Genomic DNA, 19,665 nt, shown 5'->3' on the forward strand with positions numbered 1-19,665 from the left:
AAATTTATTTTACAAGGGTATAGGAGTCTTAACATGAAAAAAAGAATTGTTTTAGTAAATATGCTAGTGCAGTGCTATATAGAATGAGCTGTCCAAAAATGCCATATTTATTTTTTTATTTGCGCTTTATCTAAAAGAAAGAATAGGCATGCTAGCTTCTATTGCTATATTTTAATTATTCAGGTTGTGGTTTTATTCTTGTTATTAGCAGTTAGAGTTTAGTAGATTTATATTCCAAGGATGTTTGATGTGACATTGGGTTTCTACAATTTGTAATTCAGTGCCTACATTGTGTTAAGAATTATGCTCTAACGGTTATGTCTTCATTCTCTCATAAGCTCACATAAATTTTTCAAAATTTTATGGTAACATGTAGGGAAATATTATTGTTTTACATTATGAAATATTTAACTCAAGCAGTCAGGGGGTATCAAGTTAATCTAGTTATGTGGAAACTGGTCTTTTCACCTTGCCTGGAGCAATCACCTCTGTTTCTTCTCCGTTAGCAAAATATGAGAGAAATTCACACATCTTTACCAAAGGTGAAACATTAGTGAAACACAAACTGGTGGGCTGGGAAACCACTTTGATAAGTGTCATCTAATTTTTACTTGTTTAAAAAGTATTAGTGAGATTGAATATTGTAACTTGTTTGTTCATATCTTTTGTCTATAGTTTCTGGTTTGGGGGTGAGGGTCTTTTTCCAGCTGACGCCATTAGAGCTTTGTAGATGGAGATAAAAGTGATGAACTCTGTGTTTGTTCTATGCTGCAAATATTCTTTCTGCCTTTTTATTTTATTTTGCTTTTATATACTGTCTTATGATCTTTTTTGCACTCTGTATGTTGAGTGTTTTCCTGTGCCATTCAGGTTTTTGTTGTTTTGTTGTTGGTTTTTTTGTTGTTGTTGAGAGAGAAAGAGAACAAGTGGGGAAGGGGAAGAGAGGGGCAGAGAGAGAATCTTAAGCAGGCTCTACGTTCAGTGCAGAGCCCGATGTGGGGCTCAATCCCACGACTCTGGGATCGTGACCTGAGCTGAAATCAAGAGTTGGGTGCTCAACTGAGTCACCCAGGCACACCCCTATTCAGTACTTTTGATGATGTCATTTCAGTGGTCTATAGAACGTTCTGTTTATTAGATTATAATTTATTTTGCCGGTCCCCTCATATCAACATTAGAATGTTTTGCGGCCTGGACTTTCAATCAGTAGATCTGTTAAGTGTTACTTTTGGGTATTAATTAATTCAACAAACATTCATGAATACTTATTAAGAAATATAATTGAAATTAATTTGATTTAAAACATTTTTCATAAAAATTGGATTTTTTTTCAAACTTGAAATATTTTTATTTTGGAAGCTAGTGCAGATATTTGGAACGGAATAGAAGATAAGTACAGATATTCCTAAAATTTTTAGCTTTATTGGCAAATTTCTTAAAATATGCAGTTTTGATATGTAGTGATCATTTATGCTTAATTTATGTTTATGCTTTTTAGGAAGTATAACAAAGTAAAATGTGAGAAGTTATTTTAATTAAAGTTTTTTTTTTCTTTTTTAAAGAAACTATTCAAATAATGTCATTTAAGAAGTTTATACCTCATCAAAGTCTAGAAATTAAGTACCAGGCCTATTACAAGGCAGATTCTTTGGTTACACTTACTGTAAAGTTAAAGACAAAAAAACTTTGTAACTCTTTTATGATCTTATGAATCTTATTTCGAGACTTACAAATCTTAAAAAAAAGATATATCCTGTAACAACTACTTTAAGTCACAATCTTGAAAATGTTTTTGTTTTTATGTCTAAAATGTAAATTAAACTTCAGGAAACTCTCTGAGTAGTTTTTTATTGTTGTTGTTGGTTTTTGTTTGATTTTTACTATTTTATGATTACCTAAAGTTTTCCAACATAACATGGATATAAAATATAGAGTACTCTTAATGATCCAAAATGATTTCTTTTAAGATCACCATTTTTCACAATAACGTTTGTTAACAGAGCCTCTCCTTTATAATACACAATGTTGGATCATGAAACAGAGTAAACAAACAGGTCATTGTTTAAAATAAATAGTGTGTACTGTGTTCAAAGGACTGTGAATTTTTGTTTTGAATTGTTCTTATTATATAATTTTAGTTCTAGATTACAATACATATTATATTTTAATTTGATGTGACACAAAGATAATTTAGTTTTAAGTGCAGTATTAAAAATGTGTAATATTCTTTACTTTTTAATATATAAGCATCACATGGGACTGATTTTTAATCTTGGAGGAAAAAAGTCTGTTTTGTGGGGAAAATAAGTAAATAAATAAAGATAATAACTAGGGCATGAACAGAAGCCAAGTGGAAATTCTGTCTTTCAAAAATATTTTTTTCTTAATTTGCAGTTATTTTTTCTGAAGTAACTGCTGTAACCTGACTCTATATTGCTTTCTAGAACATTCTTTTGGAGTTATCACAGGTCACTTTTATATATCTTGGCACACTATGTTTGGTAGAGTAGGTTTGTTTGTTTGTTTGTTTTAACAACAATTTGTGAGTTTGGAGAGTATATATTTATAATAAGTTTTTTAATCTTTATTTATTTTTAAGAGAGAGAGACAGAGAGTGAGCAGGGGAGTAGGGGCAGAGAAAGAGGGAGATACAGAATCCGAAGCAGGCCCCAGGCTCTGAGCTGTCAGCACAGAGCCTGACATGGGGCTCGAACTCATGAACCATGAGATCATGACCTGAGCTGAAGTCAGATGCTAAAGTGACCGAACCACCCAGAGAATAAACTTACTGTCCCATAGTTATGCACACACACCTAGGAATTCAGCATTTGAATAATTGTGTTCTTCCCTTTGCAAGGTAGGGTTTGCTTTTGCGACACCGCACGAAAGAGTATTACCTAGAGGTCAGGTCGAGGTAGAGAAGTACCAGCTTGCAGGTTTTTCAGTGAATACTCTAGGCCACAGAGGATGACATAAGCTGAAGTTCGAGGCTGGAAGGGTCTGTATTATGCAGGTGGCTTGGAAGAGCAAGGTGACCGGATAAACTGTTGATACGAAGCCGGGTAGATCGCCCAGGCAGTCAAGAGAACAAAACCTGTGTAGATAAAAGCATGTAGCAGTCAGTAGTGCTCTTTGTGTGCCACAGCTGGTGCAGCGGACTGTTTGCCAGGCACTGGGACAGCCCTATCTGAGCAAACGGCACCACCACCCTCTGAATGATTCTAATAAAAATCCTACAAGTCACTGTTAATGCCATTCTTTCACCTTGATGCCAAATTCACCAACATACGATAGGTGGGAAGGCCTCTCCTTCTCTCCTGTGCTCTTTCATCCTCTTAGTCCGAGCCGGGATCATCTCGGCTGGATCTGTGTGCTGGCTTCCCTGGTTCTGCCTCTGCCCTCTTCCAGTCCATTCTCCAGAGGAGCCAGAGAGATCTTTTGAGAGAAGCCGGTTCCTATCCCTCCCAAGTTAATACTTTCCATTGAATTTTAATTTCATTTAGAATAAAATCTGACTTTCCTACCAAGTTCTAAGTCCCTGACTAATGATTTTGACCTCATCTCAGATTGCCCTTCACCTCTGCTTCCAAGCATCCTTTGAGTTCCCGCCACACTGGTCTTCTTTTTGTTTATCAAACATACACGCTCAAGTTAGCACTTTTCCTGGTGCTTTGCCTTGCTGCCTCTTTTTCATCATCTAGATCTGAGTTCAAATGTTGCTTCTACAATGAGGGCTTTCCTTTTTTTTTTTTTTTTTTTTAAGTTTATTATTTTTTTGAGAGCGAGAGGAGAGTGAGCATGCCTAAGTGGGGGAGAGGTGGGGGGCGGGGGTGGAGAATCCCAAGCAGGCTGTACACGGTCAGCGTGAAGCCTGATGCAGGGCTTGAACTCATGAACCAGGAGATCATGACCTGAGCCAAAGGCCGTCACTTAACTGACTGAGCCACCCAGGCACGCCGGTGAGGCCTTTCCTGGGCGTGCTTTCCATGATAGTATCTATCAGTGCCCTAACCGATCCCTGTTTCATTTAATCACATCTGTTTTATTTCCTTCATTGCTCACAACGGTGTTTAGAATTCATTCATTCATTCAGTGCATATTTATTGTACCCAGTGTATGCTAGGCATTGTTCTGAGTACTTGGGATTCATCAATGAACAAAAAAGACAAAGGAAAAACCCTGTTCTTATGAAATTCACATTAGTAGGGTCAAGAGAAAAACAGTACATAATAAATAACACATAACTAAATTATAGTTGGGCCATTTGTTAGAATGTAGCAAGTGTAATAGACAAAAACAGAGCATGATAATCCAGATGGGGAGATCTGGATGGGTTTTAGGGGCAGAGTGTATATTAAATGGGGTGGTTGTGGTAGGTCTCATTGTGTTGATAATTAAAGTAGAGTTCTTTTGTTTCTTTTGTTTTTAGCTTCAGCACCAGTCAGCAAAGTGAATAAGTACTGTGCTTCTTCCAACTTTCATTCCACTTTGGGAAAAAAGAATATCATCATGTCAAGCATTACGATTGACCCAGATGTCAAGCCTGGTGAATATGTCATCAAGAGCCTCTTTGCAGAATTTGCTGTTCAAGCTGAAAAGAAAATTGAAGTTGTAATGGCTGAACCCTTGGTGAGTAGAGCTGACCTATAAATCTGAAATATTTTCTTGACTTTTGTATTAACCATTCTAATAACAAAATTTCCAAAGGAAATAATGTAATTGAAAAAAAAAAATTAAACGAAGCCAATCTGAAAAGGCTACATACTGTATAGTTCCAACTATATGACATCCTTCAAAAGGCAGAATTTAGGGAGACAGTAAAAAGACCAGGGGGGCCAGGGATTGTGGGTGGAGGAGCAAAAAAGGCACAACACAGAGGATTTTTAGGGCAGTGAAAGTACGCTGTGTGATACTACAGTGCTGGATATGTGTCATCGTACATTGTCCATAGCCACAGAATGCACAACACCAAGAGTGGACTGTCATGTAGGTTATGGAATTTGGATGATTAGGAAGTGTCACCCTGGGTACATCACTAGTAACAAATGTAATACTCTGGTGGGGAGACTGTGCAAGTGTGGAATGGGGTGTATGGGAAATCTGTCCCTTCCACTCAGTTTTGGCTGTGAACCTGAAACTGCTCTAAAAAAATAGTCTTTAAAAGGGAATTAAGGGATAGGCTGGTCAAGTGGTGATCTAGAAAGCCGTAATGACTTTAGAATCCATCTTAATATGTTACTGCGGGTTACCAAAGAACAAAAATGGATTTCACCAAGTGGGAATTGTTGAGACAGATAAAACATAAGAGCAAATAAAGGAGAACCTAGACTATTCTGCAAGTTGATGACATGGCAGTCACCAAACTTACAATAAACCAGTAAATTTATTTTTAGACATATAGTGCATGAAGCATACTGAAACGGTGTGGGAAGCTCCATGTGATTAGAGCTTATGGTAAGGAGGAAGGAAGAGAAAGACTGAAAGCAAATGTTTGAGTCAGATTCTAGAGAGTGGTGAAGGTTGTCGTGATAGATAATTCAGTCGTTGGACCCTAGGAGAGAGAAGAGATTGAAGGCAGAGAGTTAAGGGGGGCCTGGCTGGCTCAGTCGGTAGAGCATGCAACTCTTGATCTTGGGGTTGTGAGTTTGAGCCCCTCATTGGGTGGAGAGATTACTTTAAAATCTTTAAAGGCAGAGACTACTATTTAGCTGTTGTATATAATTCAGGCTGGAATGAAAAGAGTCTTGAACTAGAGCATTAACAATGGCAGTGGTGGCAGAGGAAAGTAAGGTAAATGATGAAATCAGTAGGAGTTGGCAGTTAAATAGGAGTAGATGTTTTTGAGTGAAAGTAAAGGTTAAAAGTTCTTTGAAGTGTTAGAAGAGATGATGTTAGGTAAAGAACATGAGAATATTATGGGGGTAGAAAAGGGGAATGAGATAATTTTTCTTTTGTGTATGGTAAGGTCAAGATCCTGGAAATCTAAACAATGTGGATTTATTTGATTGGTACCTGGGAATTCTTGTTGGTGACCAGAGATGGGGACCAGAAATAGAGATTTTTGGCATCATCTACATTAGGGTGATAAAGCCAAAAGAGCAGATTACAATATCAAGGAAAAGAGTATGTGCAATGGCATTATTATTGTCAAATGATATAGAGAGACAGAGTACAAGGAACACTGAGAGAAGTTATTGGACCTAGGAATTAAGCAGCCCGAGAACAATTTTAGTAGGGTGATACAACTTTAGGAAATAACTTCCGGAGTTTGAAGGGGCTGAATGTGTAATGTATCAAGATCCCAGTGTAGGTTAGAAGCGAGATGATCACAATGGAGATAAAGGTAGAGGATGTAACAGCTGAAATGTATTTATTCCTTATACAGCTGGGTTAGGGCTCAGTATTCACCAGTGATTTGAGACCCCAGAGGGTTTGTTACTTGTCCGAAGCTCAAAGCCAGAATGAGGAGTTAGGCACACTAATGGCTTGAAAGCCTGTAAGCTTACTCATTCTGCTGTACTTCCTGGGAAGGAAGGAAGGGAGGAAAGGAACAGAAGAGAGAATAGGTGGTGACCTAAGAAAGGTGGGAAGTTGGAAGTATTGTTATGTGTTCATTTTCTTAGTGAAGTGTTGGACCTCGCGTTGCTAAGATTGCGAAGGTATGTGGGTAGGTACGTGCATGCCTGTGAGCAGTTTCTTGCTGTCACTAAGTAGGAAAAAAACTGGGAAGAAAGCATCTATGCACAAATGTATATGAGGTCTAATAAATAATAATATGTAAAAGATTAGCCAAAATGTATGTTTTAAAACATACATTAAATCCTTCCATACTTGCTTCCTATGTAACAAAATAATGATTTTGTTTTTATCAGTGCATACATATTTTAGAGCATGTGTGTGAAGTTCTGCCTTAAAAATAAGATTACAAGGACTTGTAGATATGAGTTAATGGTTATGAGGTTGGATTATAAATGTGCTTAATCTATAAAGTGTTATTTTCTTCATCAGTGGTCTGTTCATTACGTGATCATGTGCTATACTAGCCTGCTTAGCCAGCATACAGTAAGAAAGGGAGCCACTTTTTAAATTTTTTTTTTTTAATGTTTATTTATTTTTGAGACAGAGAGAGACAGAGCATGAACGGGGGAGGGGCAGAGAGAGAGGGAGACACAGACTCGGAAGCAGGCTCCAGGCTCTGAGCCATCAGCCCAGAGCCCGACGCGGGGCTCGAACTCACTGACCGCGAGATCGTGACCTGAGCTGAAGTCGGACGCTTAACCGACTGAGCCACCCAGGCGCCCCCAGGGAGCCACTTTTTAAAAAATACACATTACAAAAAGTTTATGGATCATGGTGACTAGTTGATACTACTGTTTTATAAAACTGAAGTTTCTTAAGGGTAGAACTTATGTGGTCTCACCAAAAAAGGAGGGGGTAGAGATCGGGTAGATATATAAAGTGATGGACATGTTAATCAAGTCAGTGGTGGGAATCCTTCCACAGTGTGTACATACATCAAATCATCACAGTGTACACTTTTTTAAGTTGATTTATTTATTTTGAGAGAGAGAGAGAGAGAGAGAGAGGCAGCACAAGTGGGGAGGGGCAGAGAGAGACAGAGGGAGACAGAGACTCCCAAGCAGACTTCACACTGACTATGTGGAGCCTGATGCGGGTCTTGAACCCATGAAACCGTGAGATCATGACCTGAGCCAAAACCAAGAGTCAGACACTTAATCCACTGAGCCCCACAGGTGCCCCACATTGTACACTTTAAATATGTTACACTTGCATTTGTCAGTTCTATCTGAATAAACCTGAAAAGAGAAAAATGTTTATGAAGAATTCCAAGTTTGTATAAAAGTAGGGATTATAGTGTAGCGAACCCTTGGAACCCATTGCCTGGCTTCAGGAACTTTATTTTTTCTTTCTTTTCTTTTCTTCTCTTTCTTTCAAGATTTTATTTTTTAAGTAATCTCTACTCCTGACGTGGAGCTGGAACTCATAACCCTGATATCAAGAGTCGTACCTTCCACCAACTGAGCCAGCCAGATACCCCTGGCTTCAGCAACTTTAAATTCATATGTTTTTTTTTTTTTTAAACACTTTACCTATTTTATAAAATATTTCATAAGTAACAACATGTGGTGTGGTCCTGCTGGATCTCAAATATTATTCTTAAAGGAATTTTAATTTTGAAATACAAAGTTCTTGAGAGTAAAAGCCTTGAAAGTGAAGTTGCCTAATTTGACTGAGTTTATAAAGTGGTAACTTTTATATCTTCCTCCTTCCTTTTTCTTCCAATGCCATTGTCCCTTTCCTAGCTCAGGGTCAGGTTCATGCATTCTAGATCATTGCAGTAACCACTAGATAAGTGGTTTATCACCTTGCCATTTTTTTTTTCTTCTCACCAGGCTTTGCTTCATCCAAAACATAAATATTATCACCTTTTCCCTTTAAAAACCTTGCTCACTTTTCATTGCTATGGAATGAATTCAAGTTCTTGGTGGATCATTCCAACCTCTTCATAGTCTTGTTATGGTTTGTATGATGTCTCATGATTCTCCTATCCTGACATATGCTATGACACTTCATGTATCCTCTGTGTGTTCTTTTGTCCTGGTGTGTTTTTTTTCTCTCAATCGAAAATACTATTAACCCTTCTGTATTTTAAGACTCTACTCGTCCTTCTAAACTTCCCACGTGTTCCCCTCTTACATAGTGATCGTCTTCAAGCTGTACGAATCTCTGCTTTATCATAATAATTTTTCATGCTCCTAGATTCTGATATTGTCATCTTTTAATTGCTTACATGTTTATCTCCTCTGATGTGACCCACTTGATACCATGAGCCGGGTCTCACTGGCCTTTCCATCTCCAGCTCCTCCTGTGATGGTAAATGCTTAGTAAAGATTTGTATTTTAAGTTGCCCTTAGCCTTAAAAGACATTGTTGTGGGGTGCCCTTTGTTCTTCTAACAAAACATAATGTCATTGTTCCAGCCAGAGCTTTTAATAGTTCTTTCAGAATAGTCTGATACTGACTATATTTTATTCTGTAATTTAGTAGCTAATTTCAGAGACATCTGCTATATAATCTGAGATTATAAAATTTGGGGAAGAGTGGTGAGGATTCCTCAGAATAGATGTTTCTACCCCACCATTGTACTTAGAAGACGTATTCCCGGGGTGCCTGGGTGGCTCAGTCGGTTAGGCGTCCGACTTCAGCTCAGGTCACGATCTCGCGGTCCGTGAGTTCGAGCCCCGTGTCGGGCTCTGGGCTGAAGGCTCAGAGCCTGGAGCCTGCTTCCGATTCTGTGTCTCTCTCTCTCTCTCTCTCTCTCTCTCTCTCTCTCTGCCCCTCCCCCATTCATGCTGTGTCTCTCTCTGTCTCAAAGATAAATAAACGTTAAAAATTAAAAAAAAAAACAAAAAGAAGACATATTCCCTGCTACTTACTCTTCCTGACATACCAGGAAAACCCCCAGTGTTGTGGGCTGTAGTAGCTAAGGACTAATGCTACCTAGCATCAAGATGAGACAGTGATACATTTAATCCAATACTGTGACAGTGTTTGTGTTACAGCTTCAGATTTGTTTATTGCGATTTCATTTCTTTTGAAATTTGTCCAGTGTGTTTTTTGGCAATAAACAACCATCCAAGATGACTCTCTTGAGTTCTTGAATGAAACTCTTGCAGGGTCACTCACTTTAAAGAAACTAGTAATCCATGGATTGTTACATAAAAGGAGACTAGCATGTCTCATGGTCAGTCCGATAGTAAGTTACATAAAAACTTAGATGCATGTATGTGAATGGATTTTGCCAAAAGAATTAATCTACCACTAAAATGAGAATGCTGGCCTTTTCATTCTCATATTAGAAGCCATAATAAAATAAAGAGACCAAAGATTCGAAGATTAGCGGAGCTTGATTTTTAGCCACAACTTTATTTTCATTTTAGGGGGAAGATTGGGGAAGGAAGGGCAATCATTAATTGAAATTGCAGCTTGCAAATTACAATTCAATACCTTAGGTCTCTTTCTGCCTGAAAGGAAGTGGATCAATCCTGGGTAATGATCCAGGTACATTCCACCTTCTCTGTTAATCGTTTAGATGGCTGGCGACTAGATAAAAAGATAAGAAAAAAAGGCTTTCACCAACCACCCCTCATCTAGACTTTATGTATCTGGTTTAGGCCCAGCATTTTTACAACGCTGCAATTTTTGCTGTTTTTTGAGAACATTAAATACATATATGTAATCTATGTATGTATATTTTGAAGTTTTTTCTCCCCGTGTCATCTGTTTCCTCCAAAAGTTTTGCCTTCTCCTAACATGTATGTCTGTTGTAACATGTTGTGCTTTACAACTGAGGCACTAAACAGACTGGAAGCCCTGTGTACTGGAAGGGGCCTTTCGGACTGTGGTCTTCGGTGTGTAATCATCTGAATGCATCGTCAATGTCAGATCTTTTTCTGGGGTTTGTCAGAGTCCAGTACCCCAAATGGCAGGGTTTAGGCATAGTCGCTAATGTTCTGGGGACCTAGAGGCAGAAGATAGTGTTTCTGATATTTGGTATATAAATTTTTGCTGGAGCTGCTTGTCTTCGGTGTGATACCTTGTCTTCAACTATAGCATCCACCAGTCAGCATTTCTGTTTTGCTCTCTCCCAAAAAGGACAGCCCCTCTGTGGAAAGGTGGAGGGAGGATGGTCATCCTGCTGGGCAGAGCCGGTGAAGGGAATGAAGAGGGGAGAGGGTGCTCAGTCTTTCTTTTTTTTTTTTTTTTTTTTTTTTTTTTTTTTTTTTTTTTTTTTTTTTTGCTCAGTCTTTCTTAATCCTCCAACCAGCCCTCTTGTTTTTAACTTCACCTTTACTCCCACTTTCAAAGTCCTGAAGTTCTCCGAAACCTTTGGGAGTTGCACAGTATCGACTGTATTATCTTCCCTTTGCTCTGTGTGGCAAGCTCACTCACTCACTTTCCTCCTGCTGTGACTGAAATGTCATCTTCTCAGTCGTCCTTCTATCTAAAATCTCAACGCCCATCGCAGCCTCCTATCTCGAAATCTAAGATAATAGATATTTTAGTTGCTCTCTCGTTAGATTTTTGGCTTTGTGAGGACGGGGATTGTTTTCCCGTTTGCTCATGGTTGTGTCTCCAGAGCTTGGCGTACTGCACACTCAGTAAATAATTTCAGTGAATGAGTGATGGCTGCATGGATGCATAGCCATCTGACTTCCCCTTGCCTACCGAGGACTCGCTCTTACTAGGGTGGGATGTGTTAGTTGGGCATTTCCGTCTGCTCTTTACCTCCTCTCCCATTCTCGCTGCCCTTTTGGTTTTTAAGTCTTGTAAAATTCTTTTACTGCTATCTTGATCAGTTTTCGGAGAGAATGGAGGCTGTGTGTGCGTGTGTGTTCACCGTGCTCTGTTTAGTTGCAGATTAGTGAGCTATTTCAGTATCCTTGTTATGCTACCAGAGTCTTTTCAGTAAACACCCTTGATTTTCCTGGAAGCTACATGTTGCTCTTGGTACTCTATACATACCCTAGTTGAAGAATCAAATTAGAACATAAAGGAAGATGAGCCTTAGGATCATTATTAGTTTTTATGTTATTATGAAATAATGACATAAGTGGAAATAGTTCTAAATTTTGCATAATGAAAGTAATGATTCTTCTACTCTGGATCAAGATAAACACTGTCTCCAGGTTTTAGTCCATCATTTTCCATGTCTGTAGCACCTGCCGCTTTTTTTGTTAAGCACAAATGGGAGATTTTTTATATACATACATATATATATATATATATATATATATATATATATATATATATATATCAACATATATCAACAAGCAGAATCATGTTGCTTGTATATATATGTGTGTGTGTGTGTGTGTGTGTGTGTGTGTGTGTGTGTGTGTGTTTGTATTTTTTTTTTAGTTCTTAGATATTTTTAACAGTATAAATTAGAGATTGTTCTGTATTAGCTCATATAAATTTGTCTCATTCTTTTTGGTAGTTGAATATTAGTATAATAAAAGAATGTACCATAATTTTTTTTTTTACTAGTCTCTATTGATAGGTAGTTTGGGAGTTACCCAGATTTGGGGCTACTGTGGAAAAAAAAAAGAAGCCATGGTAAATGTTCTTGTGCAAAAGTTTTGCATGCATGTATATGGGAATATAGAAAGTAATTTCTGTTCTTTTTAGTTGTTATAATGGGTGATATACTATAAACATTGTTAAATGGTTCATTGTTTCAAAATCTCATATTGAAAGACACTACAACTGCTTGAGCAGTTGAGGGCATCCTCAATCACACTGTAATTACATTGAGAGGTTGGTACAGAGTTCTTGATTAGTAATTTGTATTTAGTGCAGCACACTTATATTTTTGTACTTATGGTAACATGAGTATCCTTTTACATTCAAAAATCGTTTCTGGGTTCTTATTATGGAAAAATAGTCCACCTCCATTTCCTTTTAGGGAAAGCTCAGTGAGGATGTCAAATCTGTAGAAATCTTTGAGGGAGCGTGAGTTTATTGAGAAATAAATTATGTTACATATAAAAACAACACTGTAAGTGTTTCTGAAAAGCTTACTTCTCTCTTTTATTCGGCTTGGCCATTACTCTATTGCATAAACATGCTCTGTGAGTAATAAACGACTTTGACCAGCAGTCCTCAAAATACTACCGAAGACCTTTAGACTTATATAACAGGGGATCAAATGAGTGAAAAGAAGCTGCTTATTGTCACCCCCAACCCCTCATCTTAAATAAACAGTTCACGTTAGGAGAGTAAAGTCCCTTTGGCTCACTATTTTTTCAAACTTGTAGATGCTTTCAGAAACAGTGTTCTATGGAACTTGCTATGGGACTTAGTGTTTTCCTTCAATTTTAGAGCCAATTGGGAATATATATTGCTGTGCCGAATCATACTGCTTGTAAATGATAGGTAGCTTGGTTTAAGAAATACAAAACTTGTTCTGCAAGATAACTGCCCGAGTGTGCTTATCCTTCGAGGGCCCAAGTGCCAAGGACATGTAAAAAAAAATCTATCCCTTTGAGAAACTAAATTGCCATGGAATTCAGGTGCTCAGTTTTTAAGAGTCTCATAAGAGACTTTATGAGCCAAATTATGCTTTGGCTCTCTCCCACTGTAACCTCTTTTTTTTTTTTTTTTCTTCCCATCCCCCATGGGTTTCTGTTAAGTTTCTCAGGATCCACATAAGAGTGAAAACGTATGGTATGTGTCTTTCTCTGTATGGCTTATTTCACTTAGCATCATGAATGGATAAAGAAATTATGGTTTATATACACAATGTTATTCTTTTTTTTTTTTAATTTTTTTTTCAACGTTTTTTATTTATTTTTGGGACAGAGAGAGACAGAGCATGAACGGGGGAGGGGCAGAAAGAGAGAGGGAGACACAGAATCTGAAACAAGCTCCAGGCTCCGAGCCATCAGCCCAGAGCCTGACGCGGGGCTCGAACTCACGGACCGCGAGATCGTGACCTGGCTGAAGTCGGACGCTTAACCGACTGTGCCACCCAGGCGCCCCACAATGTTATTCTTATTACTGCTGTATGGTATATATATTTCTAGAGCTTTAAATGTATTTATATATATATACCACCATGTATACATTTTATCCTTTTATAAGTGTATTGTATCTGTTATTCTCTAATTTATATTAGTACACTGAGAATATTTTCCCAGTCTACAAGTTTATTTCTACCTGTGTGATACTCTAATGTGTAGCTACACCATGATTTTTTTTTACTCAAATTCGTTGTACTTTGATGTTGCTTCTTATTTTTAAAAAATTTTTTTAAACATTTATTTATTATTGAGAGACAGAGTGTGAGCGGGGGAGGGGCAGAGAGAGAGGGAGACACAGAATCCGAAACAGGCTCCAGGCTCTGAGCTGTCAGCACAGAGCTGGACGTGGGGCTCGAACTCACAAACGGTGAGATCATGACCTGAGCCGAAGTCGGACGCTTAACCGTCGGAGCCACCCAGGCACCCTGTGTTGCTTCTTATTTTTAACTGCTTAGTTAATGTCCTTCTATATATCTTTTGTAAATGTGGACACCTTTTTCTCCCCTGGGACATATTCTTTCCTTGGATCAAAGAGGAAATCAAACCTGAAAAGATGTTTTTTATGAGTTTCTCCAGAGAAACAGAAGCAATAGGGTGTGTATGTGTCTAAAAAGAAATTTATTACAAGGAATTGGCTCACGTGGTTCTGGAGGCGAGAAGTCCCAAGATCTGAAGTGGGTAAGCTGAGGACTGAGGGGAGCTGCTGATAAGTTCCAGTCTGAAAGCTGCTCCGAGACGAACCCATGCTTCAGTTTGAGATGTCCCAGCTCAGGGCAGGCAGGCAGGAGGAGTTTCTTCTTACTCCAGAAGAGTCCACCTATTCATGCTCCTCAGGCCTTCAACTGATTGGATGAGGTCCACTCACATTAGGGAGTCTCAGTCTACCAGCTTTCAGGTCACTCTACCAGCTGTTCACTCTGCCGATTCGAATATTAATCTCTTCCCAAAAACATCCTCACAGACACACCCAGAACATGTTTAACCAAATATCTGGGCACCCTGTGACGTAAAATTAATCATCACCGTGTCCAGTACCTATCAAAATTTTTATCTGTCTAGGATTTTCTTTGCTCCCCCCTCCTCTCAACTCATTGCAAGGTCGCATCATAACCCATTCCTTCACTCCTTTGTTTTCTACTGGATGGAGTCCACTTTATGTACCAATGACAGTCTTTCTATACTAACTCTAGACAGTGATCTGGAGGGATCCCTTTTGGGTCATCTCTTCATATAAGCAAGAAAGAGTAGGCATTCAGGTGAGAGAGGGTTGGAGGACTTTACTCTAAGTTTTGTCCCCCAGACCCAGTGGCTGAAGGGTAAAGGGTCTAAGCTTTCCACAGTGAGCCCTCTGAGCCCTCTTTGGTTCACAGATGCTGCTTGCTCATAATAGGAACTCAGTATTTGTTTTTTTAGTAAACAAATTAATAGAACAAATGGAAAAAAAAAAAAAGATTCCAACACTGTTGTGCGCTGAAGGAAGACACAACACTAAATCAGAAGCTTTTCCTGGTACCATTTAAATTAAGAGGAAGCAACCATACTGAAAGGTCACCTCATGAAACTATTATGTTTCACTGTCAATACACTATGTCTTTCTTTATGTAGTCTTTTCCCTTGGCTACTGTGGTATGCAAGTTCCATGGTACAAAAATCTGTAGTAGCAATTTTCTACTCCCAGCCCCAAACCCTCCCCTTATCCAAACTGTCCCAGTTTCTTTTCCCACTTGCAAACACGTATTTCTTTATTTTTTTAAAGAGGTATTCTATATTATTTAGTAGTGCGCGCACGCACGTGTGTGTGTGTGTGTGTATGCGTGAGTGGTATGCACCCATTATACCTAGGTTATTCCGTTAATACATACTGAGCTTTGCCATTCTTTTAAAAGTCTTCTTGGACTTAACAGAAGACCATGGGGGAGGGGAAGGGGGGAAAAAGTTAGGGAGGGAGCCAAACCATAAGAGACTCTTAAAAACTGAGAACAATCTGAGGGTTGATGGGGGGTGGGAGATGGGTATTGAGGAGGGCACCTGTTGGGATGAGCCCTGGGTGTTGTATGGAAACCAATTTGACAATAAATTTCATGTTAAAAAAAAAAAGTCTTCTTGATATTCTATAGATGTATATTAATATAGGTAGGCTTTTATTTTTTTTTAATCTTGGCTTTTGCAAATGAAGCTATAGCAAATATTCTTTTATGAACATCATTTAGCAGATATGTGACTATATAAGACAAATACTTATAAGTGAAATTTTTCCTGGGTCAAAGGATGTGTACATTTCAAAACTTTGCCAAATATTGCCAGATAGTTTTCTAAGGAGATTGTTACCCATTTACACATTGACATTATTTGAGAGTTCTGTTCCGTAGTAGGTAACTTCAACACATTGTGCTCAGACTTTTGGAGGTCTTTGGAAGTCTAATAGGTTGGATTGCTTTGTGTTTTTAACTTGTCTTGCTCTTGTGAGTGAGGTTAAGTATATGAACAGATATGTATGAGCTGTAAACATTTCCTTTTTGTCAGCTATCTGTTGATTCTTTGTACGTTTTTTCTATTGGATTATTGGATTTTTTTCCCCCTACTGATCTATAGGAACTTTTTGTATGTTAAGGAAATTATACCTTAGTCTAAATATCTGTTGTAGATATTTTTCCTATCTTGTCACTTTTTTTTTTACCACCCATATACTTTTTCATTTTTTATTTATATGTGGTTGAATTTGCTATTTTTCTTTTTTGCTTCTGCATTTTGTTCATATTTAGAAAGAACTAAGCTTGTTTAAAAAAAACCACAAAACTACCATCATCTAGGACTTCTTTTTCTTCTAGGATTTTAGTGATTTTATTTCTTATATTTAAACTTTTAAAACATTTAGGATTCACTAGGGTAATGAGCCTGTTTAATTTTTCCTTCTGACAACCTGACTGTCCCAACACCATATGTTAAATTTTCCATCTTTGCCCCAGTGTTTGAATTTCTACCCTTATTATGTTCTCGTATGTATTCGTTTGTGTTTTCTTTACTGATACAGCAATCTATTGTGTTTGAAGTTTTTCTTATTCCTGATTATTTCTCCACATGAACATTGTAAGAAAGGTTTCTGTTTTTAGAAATGGGTCATTTTAAATTGAAGGAATTTAGGGAGCCACTGATAATCTCATGCGGTTGAGTACATTAACGTTAACTGTCTGCATTTCTCAAAATTCAAATCTAGGCCCTCTTCTTTTCCTTTTTTAGGTAAATGACTTTGTTTTATGAACTTCGTTCCTTTCTATACACAGGCCAATCTGTTCTGTGTTCTTCAAGCCCTTATTAGTCAACATCTTCTCTTTTATGGCTTATAGGGACTTCAAAACTCAACATGACCGAAATCTATCCTTCCACCCAAACTTTGTCTTCTCATTGTGTTCCCACTTTCAGAGGATAGTACCACCATTCCTCCATCTATGCACAGACTGGAAACCTAGGAATCATCTCCCAGTATTTCTTTTCTGTCTACTGTGGGTACCTCCCTCCTTCCCAATCATGTGACTTATGGGCACTCTCTTTGGAGGGTATCTGGCTCTGGAACCATACTACTGGGACTTGAATGCTAATTATGTGACCCTGGGCAAGAGGGAGTCTTACCTTTGTTTAATCAAATCTAATTACAAATGAAAACAAAAACAAAACCAACCGACGAATCTGCTTATCATATATAAGATTGCTAATATTTTGTGCGTATACTTCTTTTTAACTGTAGGAGAAGCCATTGTCTAGATCTCTTCAAAGAGGTGAAGATCTTCAGTTTGACCAGGTATGCCAATTTGGGGGGAATATTTTTTCCTTCAAGGAAAATATTCATCCTAACCGTCCGGCTCAAATATATCCAATATTAAGAAATTATTTTATCTTGTTTAGTGACCCTTTATATCATTACATATTAGATTCAGTCTGAAATTGGTAGTACTTTTTAATGTTTATTTATTTATTTTTGAGAGAGAAAGCACAATCAGGGGAGGGGCAGAGAGAGGGAGGGAGACCCAGAATCCGAAACAGGCTACAGGCTCTGAGCTGTCAACACAGAGCCTGATTTGGGGCTCAAGCTCAGGACTTGTGAAATCATGACCTGAGCCAAAGTCGGACGCTTAACTGATTAAGCCACCCAGGTACCCCTGGTAGTTTGTTTTTTGACAAAGCAAATGGAATGAACTGTGAGCTGTGAACCTTATAGTTCATGGAATGATCTGTGAACTTGATTCATTTCTGTTTATTTAGCATCTTAGTACTTTTCATTGGTAATCTCTTTACTGTGCCTTTGAAATTTTCTTAAAATGTTTCCAATTACATACCTCAATCTTTCCTTGTGTATCAGTTCATACAAGTTTTACATAATAATGTTTTACCTTTTAACATTTTTATTTTTTCTTGTTGGGGTTATCAGAAACTTTAAATAGAATATTGATATCTAAAAATGAGTGTGACATTCCTTTAATGTTAATTCTTTCCTCTTGCTGAGATGAAATGTTTGATCAAATGCTATTTTTGTCATAATTATGTTTGTTCAAGAATTATTTTATTATATATTGATTGTTTGCAAAAACCAATAACCCAGATTAGTTTTCTATTGGAATCTAGTATTCCTGTGCTACTTTTCTCATGATTCTGTACCTAGGAAACAGATGTTAATGTTCATGATATTAGTCTAATTGACTAGATAATGATGACTGGTTAGAATTACTTGGTGGAGACTTAACAAATATTGTTTCTGGATTCCAGCCCAATTCTGAATGAGAATAATCAAGAGCAGGGCTCTGGCACCTGTATTTTATAATAGCTCCCTAGGTGATTCTGATGCATATATTTAGTAAATAGCCAGTGGCCTAAGAAGAAACCGTAGGTAGGAAGACTAGTTCTCTGTTAAAGTAAATATTAAGATCACCTTATAGAATGCTTTTCAAATCTTAAAGTTACTGCAAAAGGTATTAATTATTATTTTTTATTTATCTATTAATCTGTTATTTTAAAGACATTTAAATTATTCAGGTCTTAAATTCACTAATGATGAATAAATGTATAATCAGAATTAGAAATCCTATTAAACAGTGTTTTAAGGAATATTTCCATTTGCTTTTTTATGTAAATGATTAAGAAAACTTTTAATGGTCATGCCTCATAGTTCAACCTTTTTTTTTTTTTTTTTTTTTTAAGGTACAAAGCCAGGTGTGGTATAAACTAATATATATTTATAATAGCAGATGGTATTTTATTGTTCCTTCTTAGATACTAAAAGGATTTCCTTTGAGTGATACTGTTCATTGTTAATAAAATGAAATTCGAAAAATTAGTTAAATAAAATTGAATCTTGTTTTTACTTTAATGAGCTATATTAGAAACTGTTTGCCAGTCAAATTATGCTAATTATATATAAAAGCATGATTAAAGGAAGGCAGATAATGAAAAAGAGCCTATACAATCAAATAGACTGTTTTGGTTTTTTTTTACTATTTTCCTAGATGAAGTACATTTTGAAGTTATATGAAGAATATAAAATATTAAATGTTTAATTTGTAGAGGTATCAATTTATCTTCATTAGCTGACATTTTCTATAGTCCTGGACCCGAACAAGACCTTGAGTAGCCCTGAAACACATCATTTTTTGGTTAAGAAAAACAAACTGAAGCATGTTTGACGGTATACTTTAAAATATTATTATTACGAGCAATGAGTTGCATCAGATACAGAAAGAATAAAAAGAGATTTTTTTTTCTTTCTTTTTCTTTCTCTTTTTTTTTTTTTTCTTTTGCTCAAGATCCCCCAGAGGAAGAGTGACCTTAGGGGCTGCTTGCCAATGGCAGCTGGTGTGCCTCTTACTATCTACCCACTACAGGAAAGCTAAGTTCATTCGTGCGATGAATCTGATATTCACCTAGAATTCAAATAGTTTCAGGGATGCTTCAAACCGAATAGCAGTTGCTCATCCCATTACATTTATCCTTATGCTCTCCCCTTATGTATTCTAAGCTTTGAAAGCTTGTTTGCAACACATTTATGTTTCTTTTCTAATACGTTTCTTTGT

The 19,665-nt window shown here is 37.3% G+C and overlaps 1 protein-coding gene across 10 annotated transcripts in view; it reads left to right on the plus strand.

Annotated features, from left to right (window-relative positions):
* The window catches only part of FRYL (FRY like transcription coactivator), a 272,003-nt gene that overhangs the window by 116,614 nt on the left and 135,724 nt on the right, over positions 1-19,665 (plus strand). For all 10 annotated transcript variants that reach the window (XM_058722642.1, XM_058722640.1, XM_058722639.1 and 7 more), the window contains 2 exons: positions 4,430-4,629; positions 17,349-17,402. In XM_058722642.1, the coding sequence (XP_058578625.1) occupies positions 4,510-4,629; positions 17,349-17,402 (174 nt within the window). In that variant the 5' untranslated portion in view covers positions 4,430-4,509. The remainder of the gene's footprint in view (positions 1-4,429; positions 4,630-17,348; positions 17,403-19,665) is intronic.

The sequence above is a fragment of the Neofelis nebulosa genome, chromosome 3 (assembly GCF_028018385.1).
Source record: "Neofelis nebulosa isolate mNeoNeb1 chromosome 3, mNeoNeb1.pri, whole genome shotgun sequence".
Classification (NCBI taxonomy): Eukaryota; Metazoa; Chordata; class Mammalia; order Carnivora; family Felidae; genus Neofelis; species Neofelis nebulosa.